The sequence below is a fragment of the Pseudophryne corroboree genome, chromosome 1 (genome assembly GCF_028390025.1).
Source record: "Pseudophryne corroboree isolate aPseCor3 chromosome 1, aPseCor3.hap2, whole genome shotgun sequence".
NCBI lineage: Eukaryota > Metazoa > Chordata > Amphibia > Anura > Myobatrachidae > Pseudophryne > Pseudophryne corroboree.
The window spans coordinates 859,829,276-859,856,886 of record NC_086444.1 but is presented as its reverse complement, the minus strand read 5'-3'; the positions used below and the strand labels follow the sequence as shown (position 1 = coordinate 859,856,886).

At 45.2% G+C, this 27,611-nt stretch overlaps 1 protein-coding gene across 7 annotated transcripts in view; it reads right to left on the bottom strand.

The window, feature by feature from the left end:
• Nucleotides 1-27,611, bottom strand: part of CSGALNACT1 (chondroitin sulfate N-acetylgalactosaminyltransferase 1) — a 558,708-nt gene that overhangs the window by 28,436 nt on the left and 502,661 nt on the right. For all 7 annotated transcript variants that reach the window (XM_063919982.1, XM_063919986.1, XM_063919985.1 and 4 more), the window contains one exon: nucleotides 725-806. In XM_063919982.1, coding sequence (XP_063776052.1) covers nucleotides 725-806 — 82 coding nt within the window. The remainder of the gene's footprint in view (nucleotides 1-724; nucleotides 807-27,611) is intronic.

Genomic DNA, 27,611 nt, shown 5'->3' with positions numbered 1-27,611 from the left:
TGACAAATGTTTTTGTACTGCTTCCCCATTCTGCCAGTCCTTACATCAACTTGTAATTTATAGAATCTAATAGAAAATAACTCAACCTATATAAATGTGTAAAAACTACACCACAAATTCAATTAAAATATCTCCCACATTCCCAGATGTCTGCGCCTCTATCCACAGTCATTCCTCCCATCCCTGGATGCAGGAGTTGTTTTGGATTACAACCACTCTTTAGTATTCACTCTCTCATGCAACAAGACTTTCCCCAGTCTCTACAGCGTCAAGCATTGCTGAAAACACAACTCTTCAGGTAAGCTCATCACATTTATGAAAAAGCCTTCTTAACCTGCCAAAATCCCACCTACCCCATTACACCTCTATATGGGGTCTATTCATGAAGCCGTGAATACTGTGGAGAAGTGAGCCAGTGGAGAAGTTGCCATTGGCAACCAATCAGCTGCTCTGTATAATTTTATAGTATGCAAATTATAAATATGACTTCAATGCTGATTGATTCTTCTCCACTGGCTCACTTCTCCACAGTTTTCACTGCTTCATGAATAGACCCCTAAAAGTTCACTAAACCTTACATCTGTTCTTTTCAATATTCAAACATTATATTGCTGTGTAAAGGGATCATATAGCCCTATTTTGCATTAGCAGCCTCTTCCTATTGTAAATTTGATTTGTGCAAAATGTTGCTGTCACTTAGTGCATCTCTAAGAACCCAACTTACCTATATTAATGAAGTCTGAACGATACTGACAAGTCATCCCAAAGCCAAAGTCTCTCCAAAATCCTGTGTCTTTTTTCATAACCTAAAAAAAAACATAAGAAAGGGAAATCAGAGACCTATCTAGAACTACTGTAGCAATCAAAACATAGTGGAAATACAAATGTTTTTATCTCAATAAGAGCTATTGATAACAAGAAATAAAAATATAAAAAAGAACATAGGGAAAATTGTGCACTCGCACATAGCAAGTGGATGCTGGGAAGTATATAAGCAGTTAAAATAAAGGACAACAGGTTTGTCAGTGCTGGAACAAAGCCTTTCTGGACACGCCTGGCAATTGCTGGCAATGTCAACCGGGTGGTACTAGCTGCTAATCCAATTATAGCAAGCCGACTCAATGAAAGCGAGAATCGTATGCAGGAAATATAATCTAATAATTATGAAATCATAAGTCAGGGTACAAAATATAATTAAAAGACCAGACGTAATGTGGATCATATTTCCTGAGAACGAAATGATGAAAAATGGTCTGCTAAATTTCACATTCATATTGAGTACAAAGAGCATTGTGTAAAATGATGTTACTGTACTTAAATTATAGACATCTTTGCCATGTATATATGTAAAGTGCTCTATTAACAGAGCCACTGGATTTGTGTATCTCCGAACTGACTCTTCTGGAAGGATATTTTGTTCCAGTTATCATTATTGTTTCAATTGCCCAATTTGGTGTGATGCATGAGGGCAGGCAGGATGAGTGTTCACAACACAGTGATGATGTCATCACTCCTAGCCCAACATGGAGCAAACACTGGTGAGAAGAATAAGGAGACTGCGTGCTACAAGAAAATAGCTGCAGCTCTCCATCTTTCTAATGGCTACATAAGCAGCTGTAACAGGTTTTATATATATGTATATACAGTTGTGCTCATAAGTTTACATACCCTAGCAGAATTTGTGATTTTCTGGCCATTTGTCAGAGAATATGAATGATAACTCACAAACTTTTCTTTCACTCATGGTTAGTGGTTGGGTGAAGCCATTTATTGTCAAACAACTGTGTTTACTCTTTTTAAATCATAATGACAACAGAAACTACCCAAATGACCCTGATCAAAAGTTTACATACCCTGGAGATTTTGGCCTAACATGCACACAAGTTGACACAAACGGGTTTGAATGGCTACTAAAGGTAACCATCCTCACCTGTGATCTGTTTGCTTGTAATCTGTGTCTGTGTATAAAAGGTCAGTGATTTTTTGGACTCCTGAAAGACCCTTGCATCTTTCATCCAGTGCTGCACTGACGTGTCTGGATTCTGAGTCATGGGGAAAGCAAAAGAATTGTCAAAGGATCTGCGGGAAAAGGTAATTGAACTGTATAAAACAGGAAAGGGATATAAAAAGATATCCAAGCAATTGAGATTGCCAATCAGTAGTATTCAAACTCTAATTAAGAAGTGGAAAATGAGGGATTCTGTGGAAACCAAATCACGGTCAGGTAGACCAACAAAAATTTCAGCCACAGCTGCCAGGAAAATTGTTCGGGATGCAAAGAAAAATCCACAAATAACTTCAGCTGAAATACAGGACTCTCTGAAAAAAAAGTGGTGTGGTTGTTTCAAGATGCACAATAAGGAGGCATTTGAAGAAAAATGGGCTGCATGGTCGAGTCGCCAGAAGAAAGCCATTACTACGCAAATGCCACAAAGCATCCCGCTTACAATACTCCAAACAGCAAAGAGACAAGCCTCAAAACTTCTGGAACAAAGTCATTTGGAGTGATGAGACCAAAATGTAACTTTTTGGCCACAACCATAAACGTTACATTTGGAGAGGAGTTAACAAGGCCTATGATGAAAGGTACACCATTCCTACTGTGAAACATGGAGGTGGATCGCTGATGTTTTGGGGATGTGTGAGCTACAAAGACACTGGAAACTTGGTCAAAATTGATGGCAAGTTGTATGCAGCATGTTATCAGAAAATACTGGAGGAAAATTTGCACTCATCAGCCCAGAAGGTGCGCATGGGACGTACTTGGACGTTCCAACATGAAAATGATCCAAAACACAAGGCCAAGTCGACCTGACATTGGCTACAGCAGAATAAAGTGAGGGTTCTGGAGTGGCCATCTCAGTCTCCTGACCTCAATATCATTGAGCCACTCTCGGGAGATCTCAAACGTGCAGTTCATGCAAGGCAGCCCAAGAATTTACAGGAACTGGAGGCTTTTTGCCAAGAAGAACGGGCAGCTTTACTATCTGAGAAAATAAAGAGCCTCATCCACAACTACCACAAAAGACTTCAAGCTGTCATTGATGTTAAAGGGGGCAATACACAGTATTAAGAACTGGGGTATGTAAACTTATATAGCGTCCACAAACAGCCGGCACTCAGGTACTCAAAAAGAACAGGCTCAGGTGCTCTATCCAAAGCAATAGTGTCCCAAAAAAAAAAACAGATGGCACTCAGAGACTTGAAATTTCAAATGCAATAAGATGTAATGAGATCGACGTTTCGGGGTGCAACCCCCTTACTCAGGATCACATCACAGCACAGTCTGTTTGTGCTGTGATGTGATCCTGAGAAAGGGGGTTGCACCCCGAAACGTCGATCTCAATACATCTTATTCAGTGCCGTTGCTAGCGGCGGGCGAGCCGTGCAACCGCACGGGGCGCCCGCCGCGGCACTTTGTGTGTCCGTAATCTCCTCTCCTCCCTCTTCCCGAGCGCTCCTGCTCGGGGAGCTGAGTTTCGCGGAATGACGCGTTTGCGTCGTGACGTCACGACGCAAACGCGTCATTCCGCAAAGCCCCGCCCCCCGAGCAGGAACGCTCGGGGAGAGGGAGGAGAGGAGATTAGCCTGGAAGGAGGAGGCGGACGGCGCGAGGGTCGTGAGGCGGAGGGACCCAAAGAGCGGGAAGATGTAAGTATTATCTCTATCTTTCTCTCTCTCCCCCTTCCTTCCCCCCCACTTGACACCTGCCTGCCGCACTGTGTAAAATGGGGATACCTGCCTGCCGCACTGTGTAAAATGGGGATACCTGCCTGCCGCACTGTGTAAAAGGGGGATACCTGCCTGCCGCACTGTGTAAAATGGGGATACCTGCCTGCCGCAGTGTGTAAAATGGGGATACCTGCCTGCCGCACTGTGTAAAATGGGGATACCTGCCTGCCACGCTGTGTAAAATGGGGATATCTGCCTGCCGCACTTTGTAAAATGGGGGCACCTGCCTGCGTACTGTGTAAAATGGGGATATCTGCCTACCGTACTGTGTAAAATGGGAATACCTGCCTGCCGCACTGTGTAAAATCAAATGGGGATACCTGCCTGCCGCACTTTGTAAAATGGGGACACCTGCCTGCCGCGCTGTGTAAAATGGGGACACCTGCCTGCCGCGCTGTGTAAAATGGGGACACCTGCCTGCCGCGCTGTGTAAAATGGGGACACTTGCCTGCTGTAATGTGTAAAATGGGGACTTTTTTTATTTTTATTTTTTCCCCCTGTGGTGGGCGTGATGATATCAGACGAGGCCACGCCCACTTTAATGAGACCACACCCATTTTAATCAGGCCACACACCCTTGTCGGGAGCGCATGCTTTTTCTTTTTAGAGCTATATTGGGGGGGGGGGGGGGGGGGGGTAGGGCGCATTTTGAAATCTCGCACTGGGAGCCAAATTGTCTAGAAACGGCACTGATCTTGTTGCATTTGAAATTTCAAATCTCTGAGTGCCATCTGTTTATTTGGGACACTATATATATATATATCTATCTATAGCACACATTCAATTATCTGCAAATTCGCGGCAATTTTTCACCCCAAAAAATGCTAAACTAACATAGTAAAACAGAAGAGAAGTGTATTAGAGATCACATTAGAGAGTTTTTGGGGACTTAAATTGTGTGAAATGGCTGTTATATGCATTTTTTTAAAATGCAAAAAAATGATAGAAAGCAAGTTTTTTTGAGCAAAATAAATGCTCTCATTAAATTTGGGGTACATGAAAATCGGTATAAGTATATATTTGGGTCATTTTAGGGTACTTTAAAAAAAAAAGTAGAAACAGACCGATTACTCCCATCTGCAAGCCTAAAAACACCTGTCCCACTCATAAAGCACCCCAATAAACCTGTCCCATACCTTGAACCCCAATTTCCATCACTTTGTACTTTTTCACCCCAAAAATGACATGTCATTATTGGCCAATTAAAAATAATTAAAAAACCTCAACGTGCCTAATTAGTCATTAAGGGGGGTGTTCCAGGAGTCTGCACCATATCCAAACATTTTTACCTTAAAATAGTGACTTTTCCCAACTTTTCACCTGCTTCAGAGTAGGTGAAGTGAAAAAAAGTTCGTTATCGCTGCTAATTGAATATACCCCTATATCTCAATATAAGCAAAAAAGTGGTTCTGAACGCTGCACCCTACGTTATTTGTCCCACTCGTATTGAGTCAATACAATTGAGTCAGTGTCCTCCGACTCCTCTCCCACTGAGTGGCTGCTGTCCTCTGATAAACCGATGTTCAAACGGTTCTTGTAATTTGATCTGGAAGATAAGGATGAGAACAGCGCCTCCTAGTGCATTAAACGTAACCTTTATGCAGGTACCTCCACCAAATGCCAGAGTACCATCAAATAGAACAAGTACTGTATTTAGTGGAACACATCCACTTGTGATTCGCATATATCTAGAAGCATCCTGGTGGGTTCGACCCTGAACCCACCAGGATGCTTCTAGATGGTGCTCTGGCATTTGGTGGAGGTACCTGCATAAAGGTTACGTTTAATGCACTAGGAGGCGCTGTTCTCATCCTAATCTTATATATATATATATATATATACACACACACACACACATACACATATATATATATATATATATATATATATATACACACACACACACACGGATATAAAGATAGATATATATACAGATAGATAGTAATTTATATTTATCTATAGGGGTGGGTCACTAACCTGACTCAACCTGCCAACCCATAGGGGACCCATCTGCTAATCATATGACCCAGCCTAAAGTAAACCTTTTTAATTCATTACATTAAGCTTTTCAAATCCTCTGTTCAGAAGTGTCTGGCTTTTTGACAATGAAGGAGGGAATGGAGCATCACATTGTCTGGTGCCAGGCTGCAGCCTCTGTATGTTAGAAGGCAGGACCGGTGCTGTATTCGGATAACACATCGTTAGTGAGGTGGGGAGCTGCTTCACCAATGATTTGACTACAAGCTGTTATATTTAACAGAATCTGGTACGGGTATTACCAACATCATATACGACCATTGTTATTTTATTCTAAATTACTACACTATTGGGCGCTTGTTCCCTCCCCCATTGTGTGTCTCTCTCTCTCTCTCTATATATATATATATATATATATATATATATATATATATATATATATATATATATATATATATATATATATATATACTCTGTATACACACACTAGTGTTTGCCCGCAGCTGCGTCTGATATTGCTCAGCTGAACTAATTTTACAAAGACAGTAGTGGCATCTAATATCGTGATGTATATTTTATATTATAGACATTGATCACAAAATGCTTTTGTAAACAATATTTGAAGTTTTTTCTTCAGGGATCATCACACAAAGATGCTTGGTTCAACATCTACTGTATTAACATGTATACTGCACATTCATGAGTCAAGATAAGCTGCCTGATTAGTGATTAACATACAGTAGGATTTTCCTGCTAAATAGATTTTGAGATATACATATCTATGTATATATATATATATACACACACACACACACACATACATAACTGGTTGCATTCATGGTGTGTGATATATGTATATATTGTATATACAGTAGATACAGTCATTTTGGACTTGTGGAGCCTGTGCAAATTCCAATAAAAGATGTTTGTCTCCATAGTTCATAAACAGTCCCTAGAAGTATATTTGTCCCCCAAAAATTCTATTTATATAAAGTCATTTTTAGCTTGACGAGCCTGCACACTGCACGCGCCGAGTGTCAAGCGTCTGTTTTTCCCTTATTGCTCCTCTCCCTGATGTTGCATTGAAATAAAACATACCTTTTTAGGTCAATTAGCTATCCAATAGTGAAAGTGCAGTCCAAATTCATCCCGGAATTTTTGTGTTTATACACAGTCCCAAGGAGTACGTATTTCCAAAAACATTTCTATGTACAGACACAACCATATAGACTGGTTGTGTCTGTACATAGACAACCATATATTCTCAGCCTTCATTTACTCATGGTAGACAACATTGGCAACATTTTACAAAAGGACGTCTAAACGCATATTTCAGGAATACTTACAAGAAAATCCTAGTTTCCAAAATATTTCATCCCTAATTTACCATACTGTTTCATTTACTTAGCAGGTCAGTGCAAGAACATTGAATGTACAGAACATACTGATTGTTATAGTATATCACAAGCTCTGCAGTATACTGCACAAGGTACAGAGAGGTAATTCCCTGTTCTGACCATTTATATTAACACGTAGACATTTGTGAATTTTTTTTTTTTAGAACAATATACAGACTCTGAAATGTATAAAACATTTCTCATATGTCCTAGAGGATGCTGGGGATGACATCAAGACCATGGGTTATAGACGGGATCCGCAAGAGACATGGGCACTCTAAAGACTTTTTATTGGGTGTGAACTGGCTCCTCCCTCTATGCCCCTCCTCCAGTCCTCAGTTTTAGAAATGTGCCCAGGCAGACTGGATGCACTCTGAGGAGCTCTGCTGAGTTTCTCTGAAAAGACTTATGTTAGGTTTTTTATTTTCAGGGAGATCTGCTGGCATCAGACTCCCTGCTTCGTGGGACTGAGGGGGCAGAAGCAGAACCAACTTCCTCAAGAGTTTCATGGCTCTGCTTCTGGCTTGCAGGACACCATTAGCTCCTGAAGGGAACTGAACGCTAGCCGTGCCTAGATGCTCACTCCCACAACACGCCGTCACCCCCCTCGCAGAGCCAGAAGTCAGAAGACAGGTGAGTATGAGAAGAATGATCTTCAATCAAGTAAGTGACGGCTGAGGTAAGGCGCGGCTGGCGGGAGCGCAGCGCGCCATTGCTGCCCACACACACAGGCACTGCAGGGTGCAGGGAGCGGGGCGCCCTGGGCAGCAAGAAAACGACCTCACACTGGCTAAAAGGGGGCATAAAATGCCACTGGCACAGCCCTACCCCCGCCAGTATAAATATTAGGAAGTATACTGAGTGTAAGGACGCGCCATTGCGGGGGCGAAGCTTCTTCCTCAGGCAGCCAGCACACTGCTCAGCACCATTTTCTCTCTCTCCTCAGGCGCAGAGAACACGCTGGTCCTCTCCTCCACTTCTGACAATTACAGGGTGCTATTAAGGGGGGGGCACAAAGCAATGGTGGTGCATTTAATAGTGTATATTACTATTTAAAAGCGCTGTTGAGCTGTGGGCATACTGTGTTCACAGGCAATACTGGTGATGGGTTTGTGAACTGGCTCCTATCCTGTGTCCCTCTGACAGATTTTACTGTGGGTCTGTCCCCAAAATAAGTCCCAGTGTGTCTGTGAGTGTGCTGTACACGTGTGAGGCATGTCTCAGGCAGGGAGTTCCTCCCCGAAGGAAGCCATTTTAGGGACACAGAGTTGTAATGTGGTGGCGCTACCGGCACACCAAGAGCCTGCATGGGTGAAAGAGACACGTGACAGTATGCATCTGATTAACCGAAGGTTAGATAAGTCTGAATCAAAGGCTGCATGCTGGAGAAAATCTGTGGAAGATGTGATTTTTCAGGATGCTGTTATTCCTTATGCGGGCGGCCCCTCTGGGTCACATAAGAGACCATTTGCAAATGTTGTAAACACTGATACCGACACGGACTCTGATTCTTGTGTCGACTATAGTGAATCCAGAGAGATAGATCATAAATTGGCAAAAAGTATACAACATATGATTGTGGCTATAGGGGACGTGTTGGAGGTTACAGAAACCACTCCTGTACCTCAGGAGAAGGCTTATTTATGTAAGGAAAAGAAATCCAAAGTCACGTACCCTCCTTCACACGAACTAAATGCTCTGTTTGAAGGGATGTGGGTGAATCCTGCTAAAAAAAATTGTATTCCCAAAAGGATTCACATAGCTTACCCTTTCCCGGCTGAGGACAGGAAAAAATGGGAGTCATCCCCTGTGTTAGACAGTGCACTTTCCAGGTTGACAAAGAAGGTGATTCTCCCTGCTCCTGGCACGGCTTCACTTAAAGAGCCGGCAGACCGCAAAATGGAAACAACATTGAAATTATTTATGTTACCAATGGTACACTGCTCAGGCCCACTATTGCCTGCGCGTGGGTGAGTCGTGCTATTGAAAAATGGTCAGAAAGCATGTCTTCAGAAATTAACACGATTGATAAAGATGAGATACACCTTAAGCTAGGGAATATCAAGAACGCTGCCGCCTACATGCTGGAAGCAATGAAGGATATTGGACTCTTCAGTTAACAAGCCGCTACCATGGCAGTATCGGCTAGGCGGGCGTTGTGGATTCGCCAGTGGAACGCGGATGCAGATTCCAAAAGAGACATGGAGGCGCTCCCATATAAAGGTGAGGCCTTATTTGGCGATGACCTAGATGCGTTAGTCTCGGCGGCTACCGCAGGTAAGTCGACATTTTTGCCCTCTGCGCCTGCACCGGCAAAAAAGACCTATCACCCGCAAATGCAGTCCTTTTGGCCAAATAAATACAAAAAGACGAGAGGGTCCCCCTTCTTTGCAGGTGGGGGAAGGGGAAAGAAGCCCACAGCGGCTCCAGGTTCCCAAGAGCAGAAGTCTACCCCTACTTCTGCCAAATCCTCAGCATGACGTTGGAACTCCCTTGCGGGAGGCCGCTCGGGTGGGGGCACGTCTAAAACTCTTCAGCCAGGGTTGGATTCTGTCTGGCCTGGATCCCTGGGTGTTGCAAATAATATCCCAGGGATACAAACTGGAGTTTCAAGATGTTCCTCCGTGCCGATTTTTCAAATCGACCTTGCCAGTTTCTCCGTCAGAAAGAGAAGCAGTAACAGCGGCAATGCAAAAATTATGTCAAGACCAGGTCATAGTCCTGGTACCGTTGCCACAGCAGGTGCAGGGTTTTTATTCAAGCCTCTTTGTTGTTCCGAAGCCGGACGGCTCAGTCAGACAGATCCTAAATCTAAAGGATCTGAATTGCTACCTGAGAAGGTTCAAGTTCAAGATGGAATCACTTCGGGTGGTAATTGCCAGTCTGGAGGAGGGGGACTACTTGGTGTCAGTGGACATAAAGGATGCTTACCTGCATGTTCCCATTTATCCTCCTCACCAGGCTTACCTGCGATTCGCGGTTCAGGATTGCCATTACCAATTCCAGACGTTACCTTTTGATCTCTCCACGGCGCCGAGGGTATTCACCAAGGTGATGGCGGAGATGATGGTCCTCCTTCGTCAGAAAGGAGTCAATATAACTCCTTATTTGGACGATCTCCTGATAAAGGCGAGATCCAGGGAGCAGTTGTTACAAAACATCTCACTCTCTCTGTCAATACTCCAACAACACGGGTGGATCATAAATTACCCAATTGGAACCGACGACAAGGTTGTCTTTCCTCGGGATGATTCTGGACACAGAAGTTCAGAGAGTATTTCTTCCGCTGGACAAGGCCCTGGAAATCCAGAAAATTGTAAAACAAATATTGAAACCATTGAGTGTGTCAATCCATCAGTGCATTCGGTTGTTGGGGAAGATGGTGGTGGCCTACGAGGCCATACAGTTTGGCAGGTTCCATGCCAGAGTACTCCAGTGGGACCTGTTGGACGGGGTCACACCTACACATGCACAAAAAGATAATCCTGTCATCAAAAACCAGGATTTCGCTCCTGTGGTGGTAGCACAGCTCTCACCTGCTAGAGGGACGCAGGTTCGGGATTCAGGACTGGGTCCTGGTAACCACGGATGCAAGCCTCCGAGGCTGGGGAGCAGTCTCTCAGGGAGAAAACTTCCAGGGACGTTGGTTACATCAGGAAGCCTGCCTTCACACAAACGTGCTGGAGCTAAGAGCCATTTACAACGGCCTTCAACAAGCGGTACATCTTCTTCAAGACCGTCCCGTGCAGATCCAGGCAGACAATGCAATAGCAGTCGCATACATAAACAGGCAGGGTGGAACGAAAAGCAGAGCGGCAATGGCAGAGGCGACAAAAATCCTCCGCTGGGCAGAAAAACATCTACAAGCTCTGTCGGCAATATTCATTCCGGGAGTAGACGACTGGGAAGCAGACTTCCTCAGCAGACACGATCTCCATCCAGGAGAGTGGGGCCTCCACCAAGAAGTCTTCGCAGAGGTGACAAGTCTTTGGGGAGTTCCTCAAATAGACATGATGGTCGTCTCGTCTCAACAAGAAGCTTCAGAGATACTATTCCAGGTCGAGAGACCCTCAAGCAGTAGCAGTGGATGCACTGGTGACCCAGTGGGTTTTTCCGTCAGTGTATGTCTTCCCTCCACTTCCGCTGATCCCAAAAGTACTCAGGATCATAAGGAAAACAAAGGTTCGAGCAATCTTCATTGCCCCAGACTGGCCAAGGAGGGCTTGGTACCCAGATCTTCAGGAGTTGCTCATAGAAGATCCTCGGCCTCTTCCTCCTCGAGAGGACCTGCTGCAGCAGGGGCTGTGCGTGTACCAAGACTTACCGCGGCACCGTTTGATGGCATGGCTGTTGAGCGCCGTATCCTAGCCAGGAAGGGTATTCCCAAGGAAGTCATCCCCACTCTTATTCAGGCCAGAAAGGGAGTAACGTCGAAACATTACCACCGTATTTGGAGAAAATATGTGTCTTGGTGTGAATCCAAGAAAGCTCCTACGGAAGAGTTTCATTTAGGGCGTTTCCTCCATTTTTTGCAGGATGGTGTGGAGGCAGGCCTCCGATTGAGATCAATCAAGGTCCAGATTTTGGCCTTGTCAGTGTTCTTCCAAAAACAATTGGCCTCTCTTCCAGAGGCTCAGAACTTCGTGAAAGGGGTTCTGCACATCCAGCCTCCATTTGTGCCTCCAGTGGCACCATGGGACCTTAACGTGGTATTACAGTTCCTTAAATCGGATTGGTTTGAGCCTCTACAAAAGATAGAGTTGAAGTTTCTCACTTGGAAAGTGGTGATGCTTTTGGCTTTGTCTCACAAGAGCCCTTGCCTGATCTTCCATGAAGATAGGGCAGAGTTGAGGACTCGACAACATTTTCTTCCGAAGGTGGTTTCATCTTTCCACATAAACCAACCTATTGTTGTGCCAGTAGTTACTGACACATTCACTGACTCAAAATCTGTAGATGTGGTTAGAGCTTTGAAAATCTATGTTGCTAGAACGGCTCGTATACGGAAAACAGAGGCACTGTTTGTCCTGTATGCTCACAACAAGATTGGATGTCCTGCTTCCAAGCAGACTATTGCACGTTGGATCAGAAATACGATTCAGCAAGCTCATACTACAGCTGGATTGCCGTTACCGACGTCGGTAAAGGCCCACTCTACTAGGAAGGTGGGCTCGTCCTGGGCGGCTGCCCGGGAGGTCTCGGCATTACAACTCTGCCGAGCAACTACTTGGTCAGGGTCAAACACATTTGCTAAGTTCTACAAGTTTGACACCTTGGCCGACGAGGACCTAAAGTTTGGTCAATCGGTGCTGCAGGGTCATCCGCACTCTCCCGCCCGTACTGGAGCTTTAGTATAGACCCCATGGTCTTGATGTCGTCCCCAGCATCCTCTAGGAAGTATGAGAAAATAGGATTTTGATAACCTACCGGTAAATCCTTTTCTCCTAGTCCGTAGAGGATGCTGGGCGCCCGTCCCAGTGCGTACTTTACTTGCAGTTTAGTTGTTAGAGTTACACAGGTTGTGTTATCTTACTTTTCTGCATGTTGCTGCAATTGGTTCATGCCTGTTGGCGTGTGTTATGTTGAATGCCATGTGTGCGGCATGGTTGAGGGTGTGAGTTGGTAGATATCTCACCACTAGTTTAAAGTAAATCCTTTCCTCGAAATGTCAGTCTCCCTGGGCACAGTTCCTACAACTGAGGTCTCGAGGAGGGGCATAGAGGGAGGAGATACTTCACACCCAATGAAAAGTCTTTAGAGTGCCCATGTCTCCTGCGGATCCCGTCTATACCCCATGGTCTTGATGTCGTCCCCAGCATCCTCTACGGACTAAGAGAAAAGGATTTACCGGTAGGTTATCAAAATCCTATTTTTATGGATACCTGTATATGCAAACATTTAGCTATTTTTATGCCTGATTTGGTAAAACCAATAACCGCATGTTATAGTCTGCCACTGCTGTGTGTTTGTACTTAATAAAAAAAAACAACAACCTTGCACACCTGTGTTAAATGACCTTTATAATAAGAATGTTCAATGACAGAATGTACAGTATAAGAGCACAAGGCAAGTACATCACAACACACCATACTTACCTACTCTCCCAGAAGCTGCGGGAGGCTCACGTTTTTTGGGGTAGCCCCCCGCACCCCCGGAAGAGTGGGCAGGTCTCCCGTATCCTGCTCGCACCTTAGTGATGCGAGCAGGATGGAGAGATAATCTCCCGTTTTTGCGGGTCCGTCGGGTGGGGTAGGGGTTAAAATGCCGCAAATTGAGTCATTTTAGTTCCGCCCCTTCCCGCGGACCCGCGAATCGCGGCATTTGCCGATGCGGGGGCGGGGCTTGGTGATGTCACCACCCGGCCCCGCCCCCCGAAGACTACTGCAGCGTCTCCTCTCCGGGCTTCTCCCGGAGAGGAGACCTACAATGTAGGCAAGTATGCAACACACAATGGTCTGTGAACATGGAATTTTGGGGGGTTTTCATGAGTACAGCTATAGACAGATACAGATAATGGATCAGATGAGAACACTGCGTGATAATGCCAAGACAATGAAGCAATGAATACTATTATACTGCATGTCAGGATACCCACAAGCATATATTATTTCAGCTAAACTACTTGAAACAATGCCACAGATCTCTTTCAGGACACAGCGTAAGGACTAGAATAGTTCACTTAATGACTTCCATTTTTGCCCTAACCTCTGCATTCCGCTCTTAACAGCTACATTTATCACCCTCAGTGGGAGGAAATTTGTTGAAAGGATTTACAATGCAATTACTGTAATTGTTATTAGTGCTGTGATAGAAGGCTAATGGAGAAGCCAGAGAACAATATTAGCCACTTGCACATCTATGAAAAGCAAGGTCAAACTTTACAAACATAAAGAACTGGATGATGGAAGTATTTAGCTTTTTCTGTTATTTTCATTCCTTCTCACTTATTCATTTGTAGAACTATTTCAACAAAGTTTCACATGTGTTTGAAGTATCGGATTACTGTGCATATCACTTTTGCATGTTACATTTTGAATAGAAATTAATTTAGAAGCACAGTACAACACTGATGCTATCAAATATTAAATAGTGACTAGAGCCCAGGTACGGCCAACCTACCACATACATAAATCACACTAGATTCTCCACTTCAGTTCCCAGTATTTACTAACTATTTATAATCAGTAAACCTAAAATAGAAATATCTTCAACGTTTACAGAGGACAGCAGCAGGGAATACAGATGTGGCAGAATGTTGTATGAAAGTAATTCCTCAGGAGACAGTTCAATGATCAAGTGATACAATGGTGGCGTTACACTCTCTTCCAATACAGTACACCTGGGTGACTCCTGAATGTACAGTACACCTTTGTGACTTCTGAATGTACAGTACTCCTGGGTGACTCCAGAATGTACAGTACTCCTGGGTGACTCCAGAATGTACAGTACTCCTGGGTGACTCCAGAATGTACAGTACTCCTAGGTGACTCCCGAATGTACAGTACTCCTGGGTGACTCCCGAATGTAAAGTACACCTGGGTGACTCCCGAATGTAAAGTACACCTGGGCGACTCCCGAATGTACAGTACACCTAGGCAACTCCCGAATGTACAGTACACCTGGGCAACTCCCGAATGTACAGTACCTTCTGGGTGACTCCCGAATGTAAAGTACACCTGGGCGACTCCCGAATGTACAGTACACCTGGGCAACTCCCGAATGTACAGTACACAACGGAGACTCCTGAATGTACAGTACTCCTGGGTGACTCCTGAATGTACAGTACACCTGGGCAACTCCCGAATGTACAGTACACAAGGGAGACTCCTGAATGTACAGTACTTCTGGGTGAATTCTGAATGTACAGTACACCTGGGTGACTCCAGAATGTACAATACTCCTGGGTGACTCCAGAATGTACAGTACTCCTGGATGACTCCGGAATGTACAGTACTCCTGGGTGACTCCTGAATGTACAGTACTCATGGGTGCCTCCCGAATGTACAGTACTCCTGGGTGACTCCCGAATGTACAGTACTCCTGGGTGACTCCCGAATGTACAGTACTCCTGGGTGACTCCCGAATGTACAGTACTCCTGGGTGACTCCTGAATGTACAGTACTCCTGGGTGACTCCTGAATGTACAGTACTCCTGGGTGACTCCTGAATGTACAGTACACCTGGGTGACTCCCGAATGTACAGTACTCCTGGGTGACTCCCGAATGTAAAGTACTCCTGGGTGAATCCGGTATGTAAAGTACTCCTGGGTGACTCCGGTATGTAAAGTACACCTGGGTGACTCCCGAATGTAAAGTACACCTGGGTGACTCCCGAATGTAAAGTACACCTGGGTGACTCCCGAATGTACAGTACACAAGGGAGACTCTTGAATGTAAAGTACTCCTGGGTGACTCCCGAATGTACAGTACTCCTGGGTGACTCCTGAATGTACAGTACACCTGGGTGACTCCTGAATGTACAGTACTCCTGGGTGACTCCTGAATGTACAGTACTCCTGGGTGACTCCTGAATGTACAGTACTCCTGGGTGACTCCTGAATGTACAGTACTCCTGGGTGACTCCGGAATGTACAGTACTCCTGGGTGACTCCGGAATGTACAGTACTCCTGGATGACTCCGGAATGTACAGTACTCCTGGGTGCTCCAAAATGTACAGTACTCCTGGGTGCCTCCACCCCCAATTCCCCTCCCCATACAGGAGATTTTAATGCACACGTAATAAGCACAAAATTGCTCAAATACATGACCATCGCCATTGCTCACATCTCTGAATCACGGCCAATTTGTACACAATATAGAGGGATATTTAACTTGCTGTGGTAAACTAATGCAGCTATTGATCCCCAGGGGTGGGGGGGAATTCAACTGACGCCGACTGACAGCATTATCGCTGATTGCTTTACCTCCCAGGAAAAACAAAACTCCCAACAAGTGCTTTTTTTTGCGCACGCGATTACAAAAACACATGAATCTGGGAATTTATTCCAGATCCTCTTTGTTTAATAGAAAGCAGGAAACTTGTGAGAAAACATCGTGAAGAGACCTGTTTATTTAGCAACAATTTTGCAATTTTGAAGTAATGGTCACAATTATTTAATCATGTAATGCAGGAGATACTGTATCACTAGTACTGTATCTCCTGGTTACAATTCTTCCCCGATAATACCTTAGACTGGGAATGTATAAATTATGCCACTGAGCAAGTTCCAAAAAAGCACCCAAATTTCTTATTAAGCTGCTGTGTACACGGCAGCTTGTGCAGGAGTGAGATCTTTTTAGAGCCCACCCCGCTTTCTCCCGTCGGATTCACCAGCTCTTACTCCGTCCCTCCCCCATCCCTCGTCATCTCTGCAGCACCTGGCTGGCACTACAAGAACATTACTATCGTTCATGTTTTTAACTTTTATTTGAAATAATTTATTAATTACTGGCTCTGGGCTCAGCTTTTGTGGAGGGCGACGGAGAATACAAATAAATGATCAATGTGTGTGTCACATCTGTCCCTGGCAATAAATATGAGGAAGGACTCAGCAGAGTCAGATCAGCCCAGGTCATGTGGCAGACTATGCTGGGAGTGAAGGGACAAAAACAGGGCTCCCCCTCATCTTACACCCATCAATGAAGCTGAGGTTCAAGTCTTGGTGTGGAGGGACAAGAACGGAGCTCCCTGTATTTGTGCTGCAATGGTGGTCTGATCACTGCAGGCCATCAGTGAATGGTAGCATTAGTATGGGCATACCAGTACAATTAAAAACAGCAACATTACCAATCTGCATTGGCTTCAGTGTCCGGTGCTGTGGAGAGGAGAAAGCGGAGGAACAATTGATATTTAACACACTTCTGAAAAGCTGTCTCTGCGAAACGTGCAGCTTTTCGGAAGGATGTCAATGTAGCTGCCAGGTGATGAATGGCCCCAGTATTTAATAAACCTTCGGTGTTGGAAACTAGAGGAACACAAGAAAAATTTATCATAATGGATATTCCCCTTAATGAAGTCTCATATATAAAAGACAGTCTGTCTGTGTGCGGACAGTATTATTAATAATAAGTCACATTTACCAAACAAATTCAATTAAATACAGATGCAAATAAATAAAAAACGTACTAATTAAGACACAGCAATTCCCCCATTTAGCGCTGTTAATTCATTCTTAAAAATGGGAGTGCTAATCAAAAAAGCACTAACTAAAATTGATTTCCCATAAGAATAAACTGCAATCAAGTGAATTTGTTCCTAAGATCCCGGAAACATGCAGTAAGAAGTGTTGATTTTCAACATTTTTTGTAAATATATCGGCTTTATCTCCAATTCTCCTGCCAGCATTCCCTTCCACTGCTCTCATGCCAGAAGATGTTTTCGTCATTTAAGATCTCACACATGTCTCCAACCATGGGCCCTGATTCAGAGTTGTATGCAAGCTCAATGGTTTGCGTACAACTCCGATGGTGAGGAAACTGCACAATCGCGGGACTCGAGAATGGGTCCAACATCATCAGACGCAGTGCCCCCTAAGCCACAGCTGATGACAGGCCGCACCTGCTTGGAGGCGGGGAGGTAGTGGTCCCAGACAGGGTTCCCAAAAATAGGGGCATGTCACCTCTGGTTTTTTGAGAGTGGTGGAGCCAGGGTCTACGTCTTCCAACACAGATCTCCTGGCCCTGGCAGAGTGAAAACACCAGCCATCCTGTATAACTGGAGGGTTACTCAGATGGCCAATGTTTACACAATATGCCTCCTGCAGCATTAGCATATTTACACACAGCAGCTACCTCTAAGGACGCAGCCGCTGTGTGTACTGCGACCATCTCTGATCATGCTCCAGCAGTACGACAGATCGCATGTCCTGTCTGAGCCAAAAAGAGCTTAACATGGAATTTATTACAGTAAGTGCAAAATGTGTAAATAGCATAAAATAAAAAAAGAGTTTACGATCAATAGAGAGCTTATAAAAAGAAGCTTAAACCTGGGGAATACTGTAAATGCAAGCAACTGTCTTCCCCTTTACAAAATCAAATAGGAATGTGTTTTCATGCTGTGGACTGAATGCAAATACCACACAATACAAATAGATCACAGCAGCCATGTAAATAATTCATATATACTGGTTGGTGGGCTCTGCACATGGCAAAGGGGGGGGGGATCGAGCATGCAGGACATGCCATAGTGGATTGTTATATAGTTATTAGTGGGAGGGATCAAGATGCACCCAGCCAATAAGAAGAGGCTGCTGAACAAACTCACCAACATCAGTGCATTGGTTTAGTTGTCATTTAAGGAACCTATAAAAACCTACTAAACCAAACTAAATGCTGATTCAATTTAAAGGTGAGTTTGCAAATGTTCAAAATGTGATCACATATTAGGTGTAATGCTCCACACTGATATTACTGTTATTACAGGTAGGTGCCACTTTCTTTGACTGCATGTATTGTTATAACAGTATGCGGTTAACATCCCAGCTGTTGGGATCCCCGCGGTCAGGATACCCGGCGAAATGGCGCCAGATGGAATACTGACATAAGCCCGAAATTCACCCGTGGACACAGGCTACTGCAGGGCATCTTTTCTGCTCTAAATCTAAAGGGGATTGGGTCATGTGACCGGCGCTCGGGATCCCAGCGGTAACCATGCTGACGCTGGGATCATGAACAGTTACAATGCCACCCCACAGGCCCTATACGCAGTGTGTCCCCTCGCAGGCTCGCTGCACTTGCCACGCATTGGGCCCGGTGGCGACCTCTGGTAGCCACACTATTATATTCCCGTTGGGATCCTGAGCGCCGGTCACATGACCCAATCCCCTTTAGATTTAGAGCAGAAAAGATGCCCTGCAGTAGCCTGTGTTTATAGACGCCAAGACAGATTTGTGGATACTAAGGAGATGAAATGCTGCGAGGTGTGCAGTCCCTGTAGCTACTAGTAACTGTTTCACATAACGCTAGATGGACTTCGGTTTAATTAATTTCTAAACAATATCACATTATGAGCATACCAGTCAGCAAGCTATTGATGCTGGATCTATAACTACTGTAGGTAGAAGGAGACTGATGCTGTTAATCAGTAGCGGCTCTTGCCACGGGCAAGCAAGCTTTTTGCCCGGGGCGCCGCTACCCTGAGGGCGCCGCCGTGGCAAGAGCCGCTACTGCTCCTCCTTCTCTCCCCGCTCCCCGGCTGCAGCGAGCGCTGTGTGCACCCGCAACAGCCGGCATCTCTGACTGACGCTAGAGGTCAAAATTGACCCCTAGTGTCAGTGCGGCGCTGCTATGGGAGAGACGTCATTACGTCTCTCCCATAGAGCGGAGCTGGTGCCCGGAGACAGCAGCAGCGGCAACAGCGGCCTGGAAACAGGAGCGAGGCTGGTAAGTATTTTCTTTTTTCTTTTAGGCTTTGAAAGCGTCGCTACTACTGGGGGCACATACAGGGGGCACAGCTACAAGGGGCCCTATCACTGGGGGCACAGCTACAAGGGGCACAACTACAGGGGGAACAGCTACTGGGGGCACTACTACAGGGGGCACATACTGGGGGCACTACTACTGGGGGCACAGCTACAAAGGGCACAGCTACTGGGGGCACTACTACAGGGGGCACAGCTACTGGGGGCACAGCTACAGGGGGCCCATACTGGGGGCACTGCTACAGGGGGAACAGCTACTGGGGCACTACTACAGGGGGCACTGCTACAAGGGGCACTGCTACAAGGGGCACAGCTACTGGGGGCATATCTACAGGGGGCACATGCTGGGGCACTGCTACAGGGGGAACAGCTACTGGGGGCACTGCTACAGGGGGCACAACTACAGGGGGACCAGCTACTGGGGGCAAATTAACTGGGGGCACAGCTACTGGGTGCAAATCTACAGGGGGGCACAGCTACAGGGGGGAAATCAACTGGGGGGCACAGCTACAGGGGGAAAATCTGGGGGCACAGCTACTGGGGGCATAACTGTGGCCACGACCCACCCCTAGGAAGCCACGTCCCTATTTTTTGCAAACTAACTTTTGCCGCGGAGGGCAGTGGAAACTTTCGCACTGGGTGCCTCAAGGTGTAGAACCGGCCCTGCTGTTTATACTAGTTACACAAACAATTGCTCTATTTCAAAGCTCTATAAATAAAAATGGTGTATGCTATGTGTGTGTGATGGCAGAAAGGGTTACCTTTCTTCTATCTAGTCAATTTTCACTTATACTGCTTTCACATTGTAAGCGCGGGTCGCATCCGGGAATTGTACACGGGTCTTTCCCGGGTGCTACCCACATGAGACCCTGGGTCGGGTTTCCATTGGGGGTGAGAGCGGAGACGGTGCTGGGAGATGAGATCATCTCCACGCCGCAACCTCCATACTGTGAATGGGTCCCAGATTGTATTGACCCGAGAACCCGTTCACACCGCACTTGACCCGGTAGTAACCTGGAAATAATCCTGCTTTATTCCCGGTTTGAAATACCGGGTCAGGCAACTCGGGAATTCGAGACTTAACCCTTTCATACCGCACATCAACCCGGCAATATACCGGGTTATTTGTGCAGTGTGAAAGGGGTATTAATGGGTGGGATGTAGTGAACTCCGAGTCTGGCTGCTGTGCAGGATGTCGGCTGAATTTGGATGCTCTTAAAGGGCCAATCATATACAAGGCTAAACCATGCCTTGTACACGATTGCCTCTTTAAAAAAACATCCAAGTTCAGCCAGCATCCCGCACCGCAGCCAGACTCGGAGTTCACTACATCCCGTCCTATGTTTTACTCTAAATAAAAGTGACTATTAAACTCTAGAGATATTACGTGTGAATGTGATATGTAAATGTTACATGTAGGCAGGGGAATGTAGGCAGGGGAATGAGACACGCTCTTTCATGCACTTGTGTGAATAACCTGGAAAGCTGCCCACAAAGCTATCTGAACTTGTGCAATATACTGTGTGCATGAATGACGAGACTATATAGCCAGTACCGCATGGAAATGCTATTCTTTCCAAATTGTACACTCACAGTATGCATTTAATAATCAGAAATGCATAATATGGCCAATCAGCATTTCAAATGCATGGTAAATTTTCAGGGGTAAGCACGGTATGTGGATAGGGCTAAGGAAAGGCTGCAAGTACTGGAATACTATAGGCACCTGTAATTGAGTCCAGGGGCTAATCGAGACCTGATCGCACAGCGGGCGATCAGGTTTGAACTGCGAAATGCATGCCAGAGATGCGATCGGTATCTCAGCCCAGCACTAGGCAGGTATATCGGGCTGACGGCGTTTGGCTGCCGTTTTGGGAGCACGGTCCGGGCAACAAAGGCGTGCCTGGACCGTGCGGGGGTGGGCCGTGGCAGCTGCCAGAGTGCAGGAGCTGCGCAGGCAGGGAGTTACATCGTCAAGTACAAAAGCATCGCCATCTTGATGGATTGGGCCTGACATGCGGGACGGACTACGATCAACTCTGAATTACACCCCAGGTTTTAAAGATACTCATGCTTAAGCATAGGTGACTTAATTAGTATCAGTCAATTGATTTAACCATCTGGACTCCAGCATGAATATCCTCAAGACTATAATATTGAAGTCTGGGAGTATGAGTGACTATCACAAGAATTTCTTAGATCAAATAATTATCTTTAAACATGAAAGGCATGTTTTTTTTAAACAGTCTGATTGTTTTTCTGGATTCGGTATGAATTCCCGACTTTTGGCATCCTGGTGGTCGAAATACTGATGCCGGAATTCCGACCAAGAGCGCAGCATATCACGTCGCGGGCTCACTTCACTCGCCTTGCTTCGGTGGCAAGCTTCGCTCGCTACATTATTATTTTCCCCCCTCGGATGGCGGAATGGACCACCACCCGAGTGGAAATACTGGGCGGCGGTCTGAATTTCGACTGCCGGCATTTTTCTTTGCTGTCGGGATTCCGGTTTCGCCATTTCGACCGCCGGGATACCGTTGTTTGGGAAATTAACTGTGCACTGTTTTTCTAAAACTCATGTTTTGGAAAAATCTTCAGATTAGTAGCAAACAGATGCTTGATGCATTATAATATTGTTACTTTTGGTAAGAAAATGCATAACATTTTTGCATGGTTAGCAAAACACACGTCAATTTCATAACTGACTATTGTTAATATTCCCAGTTGTTTTTATGATTGATCATTCAGACATCTACATATGGCCATATTTAATCTACTGACACAGACACATTTGGATTTTCTTACAATTTATGTCATGTTTATATGATGGGGGCACTGCTTTGGGACATTTTGCATATGTGCAGTTATCTGGTTTAAATAGCAGATGTCAATGGTGATTTGTTACATCTGTCAATTATCAGCTACACCTGTATCTCATCTGCTTGCCTTTCTACGCTTAAGGGCCTAATTCAGACCTAAACGCTGGGTTGTGTTTTTTGCTGCCCTGCGATCAGATAGTCACCACCTACAGGGGAAGGGTAAAATCGCTGTTCAAGTGTGCGTTCCTATGTGTTGCAGAGCTGCACAAAAATCAGTTGGTGCAGTCTCTGCTCAGCCCAGGACTAACTTATCCTGTGCGATGGAATCCTGCTGATCGGGGCCGGAGCTGACGTCAGACACCATCCCTGAAAACGCTTGAGCCTGCCTGTATTTTTCCGGACACTCCTTGAAAACGGTCAGTTGCCACCCACAAACGGTCTCTTCCTGTCAATCACCTTGCAAACGCCCGTGCGAATGGATCCTTCACACCATCCCATCGCTGACCACCGATGCCCATTGTAGCCTATGCATTGTGGTGCATACGCATGCACAGTTCGGATCTGATCGCCCGCTAGCAGCGATCAGATCTGAATTAGGCCCTAAGTTTGCAAACCTTCCTTGCTGGATCCGTGGATGACTGTGGCACCCACCAGAACTAGGCTTCTACTGGAAGTACTAACTGCCAGTTAACCCCAGTACTGGCAGTCATCCCATTGGGAGGGTCCGGCCAGGCTCTCTACTGCCCTGCTCATATACAGTACACAAGGTGAGATTGCTCACTGCATAAAGCGCCATTATCACATAGGATATTTTCCCAGGGTGCACCGGGGGTGCTACCAGCTCTATACTAAAGAATCATTTTGTTAACCAACTTTAAATGGTTGCAGTGGAGGAGATGAGTGGATCGCATCCAGGGCTGTAAGAGAAGTGGAGGAGCGCTAGGGAAAATGGTTGCATACAGCAGCCATTGGGGGTCTGGCTATAAATATTTTGGATCTCTTAATTGGTTTCTGTTATATTTTTTGTCTAGAGGTTCTAATAATTTCAAAACTGTTGTTGTGAGTTTCACAGCACTACAGTTATTACAGTCTCCCCACTGCCTTATTGGTGTATTGAACTACATTTCTCATTCTCTAGTCACCTGAAGTTACACAGCTGGTTAAAAACGTTTGCTGTAGGCTCTGCAGGCATCACACTTGACAGCACAAACAAACCTAAAACTGTTATTTATACTCAATAGAATTATGCTGGGTTTTTTATTTATTTATTTATTTATTTATAGTACTTGTATTACTGGGCTGTTAATGGAACCATGCTATGATACCATGCCTGCAACCCAATAGTGGCTGTGAATAGATATGTTTTTTTGCTCATGCTCAACATGTTACATGGGGGCAAATCAATTCCCTGGGTTGTGGGTAGAACGCTGAGAATTATGGTAGGACAACATCACACAGATTTCTGTGCACCACTATGGGGTATAAGATGAAATGTGGCATGATGGTGGCAGCATACTGGCAGTGCTCCAACCATTTCTCCGGCACATTGCGGCCAAACTATCATTCCTATAGGTTAGTGGTTGCTCTCTTCCTCTGTACAGCATAAAGCCCCTAAATGTATGCATGATTGCTGGGAGTAATTTACAGTCGCAGATTTTATTTTCTTGGTCAAAATATTTCCTGGATACATTTTGCTGCAGTTGTGGTTCGCAGAAAATCTAAAACAAAACAATGAGATATGGACACATTAAGCTACAGACAAATCTTGCCTCCTTAAGAACAGCAGATAGCCTTTTAAATAGAAAAGCCAAAAATGGCATAACAATGAAAGGAAGACATGTGGAGTTACAGTCAATAATAGAGTAAGAGCAAATTTTCATAGCAAGTAGTCTGTAGAAAACATGGATATAAATGTGATACCTAGGAGATGCAATCAATTTGCCAGCTGTCGGGATCCTGGCGGTCAGGATATCAACGCCGGAATTTCAACAGCCGGAATCTGGCGCCCAGGGGCTATTCCTACTCGTAGGTATCCACAACAGACACCCATAGAGTGAAAATAGAACCAGTGGCAAGCGTAGCGAGCCCGCAAGGGGACTCTTAGTGCTCGCCCCGCTGTCGGCATTCTGGCCGCGGGATGCCGCTGTTAGGATCTTGACAGCCGGCATCCCGCCCGCCAGTAAATAGTATGTATTCCATAACTAGAACGCTCTTTTTTTCTAACATGTTTATAGTTAATCAGGTGCTGGCCCAAGTGGTTACCCAGTTAGGTATAAGCCTGTGCTCTGCAAGTACAGGTCTCTCTCTCTCTCACTCACACACACACACACACACACACACACACACACACACACGGCTGAAGGAAAACGGTCAGGCAGACAGACAGAGGAGAGATAGACTAACAAGGTAAAACATAGCTCATTTTATAAGGAGTCTATGTTTTTCTCGGTATCTGAACTCTTGGTCGACACCAATTATGTCGACAACCAATAGGCTGACACCCACTGGTCAACAGTGGATAGGTCGACACTAGTAATATGTCGACACTGCCATTAGTTCGACATGCAAAAAGGTCGACATGAGTTTTTCTATTTTTTTTTTTTTTTTACTTTTTCATACTTTACGATCCACGTGAACTACGATTGGGAACGGTAACTTGCTGCTCACCATGCAAGGGGACGCGGTGACTAATTGGAGTTCCCGGTCACTTGACGGTGAAAACGACACTAAAAAAACATTAAAAACTCATGTCGACCTTTTTTCTTGTCGACCTAGCCACTGTTGACCTAATTTGTGTCGACCATGAGTCCCATACCCGTTTTTCTCCCCAGTGAATCAGCTTAGCTGACGGGTAACGGATAGTTAGCAAGTGTCTATTTAGTTAGCCTCCAAAGAGGAATAGGTATATGTTTGTTCTTGCTGTGGATAATAAATACATCACAGTAGAAGGGTGAATTTGTCTGGTGTCCAGACTAATTTGCCTGTGTGGAAGCTAGGCTGCCCTGTTTTAAATAACGCATATAAAATTGCATGCACTATTGCTTTTCTTTAATTGGGTATAAAGTAGAGAAGTGAGACGACCTTTGCGTTCTGGTTGTGGATCTGTATTCATTTTGTGTTTTATATCTGTATTTTAAAAAAACTGCTAAAAACTGCTAATATCATGTCATTTGGGCCTGTGTTGTTCTTACAGTATTATTAACCTCGATAACATTCATTTCCAGTCAATTATGCCAGGGTCAGATTAACAATGGAGCGGATGGAGCTCCAGCTCCAGGCTCCAAATAAAAATAGACCCATCACCATGACAGCATGATGATGACCAGCCACCAGCTGGCCACATGGTTGGCCATGAATCGTAACGGTTAAAACTGCATTTCTATTTTATTATGCAATTTTTGTACTTTTATATATTTAGGGAGTCATTGGGGCTTGTAGCATACCTCACAACTGTCCCGATTTTCGCAGGACAGTCACGTTTTTTTGGGTCTGTCCCGCTGTCCCTCCCACGGGCCACAGTGTCCCGCAGTGGTGGGGCAGTTGGGAGCCCCCTTTTACACATTACGCTAGGTAGAGCCCCCTTTTACACATTACTCCAGGTAGAGCCTCTATCACACATTACACCAGGTAAAGTCAGTGGCAAATTTCCCATTAGGTATGTGAGGCACGTGCCTAGGGCGGCCCTTGTTTGGGGGCAGCACTTGGATGCTTGTGATGAACTATCAGCCCAAAAAGTACCAGTAACTACAAAATATTTCCACTGTACTGTACCATATGACATGGAGTGTAAATCAGAAGGACATGCACATATTGCCCCTGTAGGCTCTTTCACTTAGTAAATATGTATACAGAATTAAAAAAAATGTATAGTGGCTTTTATTTATTAAATTGGCTTTCCTAAAATGAGGGCTTTTAACCAGTCAATAAAACTACTAAAATTAGGCAGGCGGGGGGGCGGCCTTTACTGTTGTGCCTAGGGGCGCCCTCACCCTTAAATACACCCCTGGGTAGAGTACCTTATACACATTCCACCAGGTAGAGCACTTATACACATTATGCCAGGTAGAGCACGTAATACACATTACACCAGGTAGAGCACGTAATACACATTACGCCAGGTAGAGCACTTATACACATTACGCCAGGTAGAGCACTTATACACATTACGCCAGGTAGAGCACGTAATACACATTACGCTAGGTAGAGCACGTAATACACATTACGCCAGATAGAGCACGTGATACACATTACGCCAGGTAGAGCACGTAATACACATTACACCAGGTAGAGCACGTAATACACATTACACCAGGTAGAGCACGTAATACATATTACACCAGGTAGAGCACTTATAAACATTATGCCAGGTAGAGCACGTAATACACATTACGCCAGGTAGAGCACGTAATACACATTACGCCAGGTAGAGCACGTAATACACATTACGCCAGGTAGAGCACGTGATACACATTACGCCAGGTAGAGCACGTAATACACATTACACCAGGTAGAGCACGTAATACATATTACACCAGGTAGAGCACTTATAAACATTATGCCAGGTAGAGCACATAATACACATTACACCAGATAGAGCACTTATACACATTACACCAGGTAGAGCACGTAATACACATTACACCAGGTAGAGCACGTAATACATATTACACCAGGTAGAGCACTTATATAACATTATGGCAGGTAGAGCACGTAATACACATTACACCAGATAGAGCACGTAATACGTATTATACCAGGTAGAGCACTTATACACATTATGCCAGGTAGAGCACGTAATACACATTACACCAGGTAGAGCACTTATACACATTACACCAGGTAGAGCCAGAACCCCCCCACCTCCTCCCCTGTGAGTGACTGACTGAGGGGCACTGACCTGCTGAGTGGGGGTACAGGCAGGTGCACTATACTGCAGTGCTGCACCTGCTGTTGGGGGCTGGGGTGGACTGTCCAATCTGCCTGGCAGCTCCGCTTCCGTGCTCTCCTTTCCGCTGGAACACAATGCCACGGGCCGTCGCAGGGCACTGTGTGTGTGTGTGTTGGGGGCAGGCTGGGAGAGATGTCATGTCGTCTCTCCCAAGTCTCAGGACAATTTATAATAACCTTACCTCCCCATTAATAATCCCCAAACCTCCTCCCTATGTCTCCTTATTTTTGATTTAGTTCATTTAAAACCTAACCTTAGCATCAGACGCTGGGCTGTTGCTGCTGGTCTGGATTTGGCTACTTCCTCCTTCTACCCACC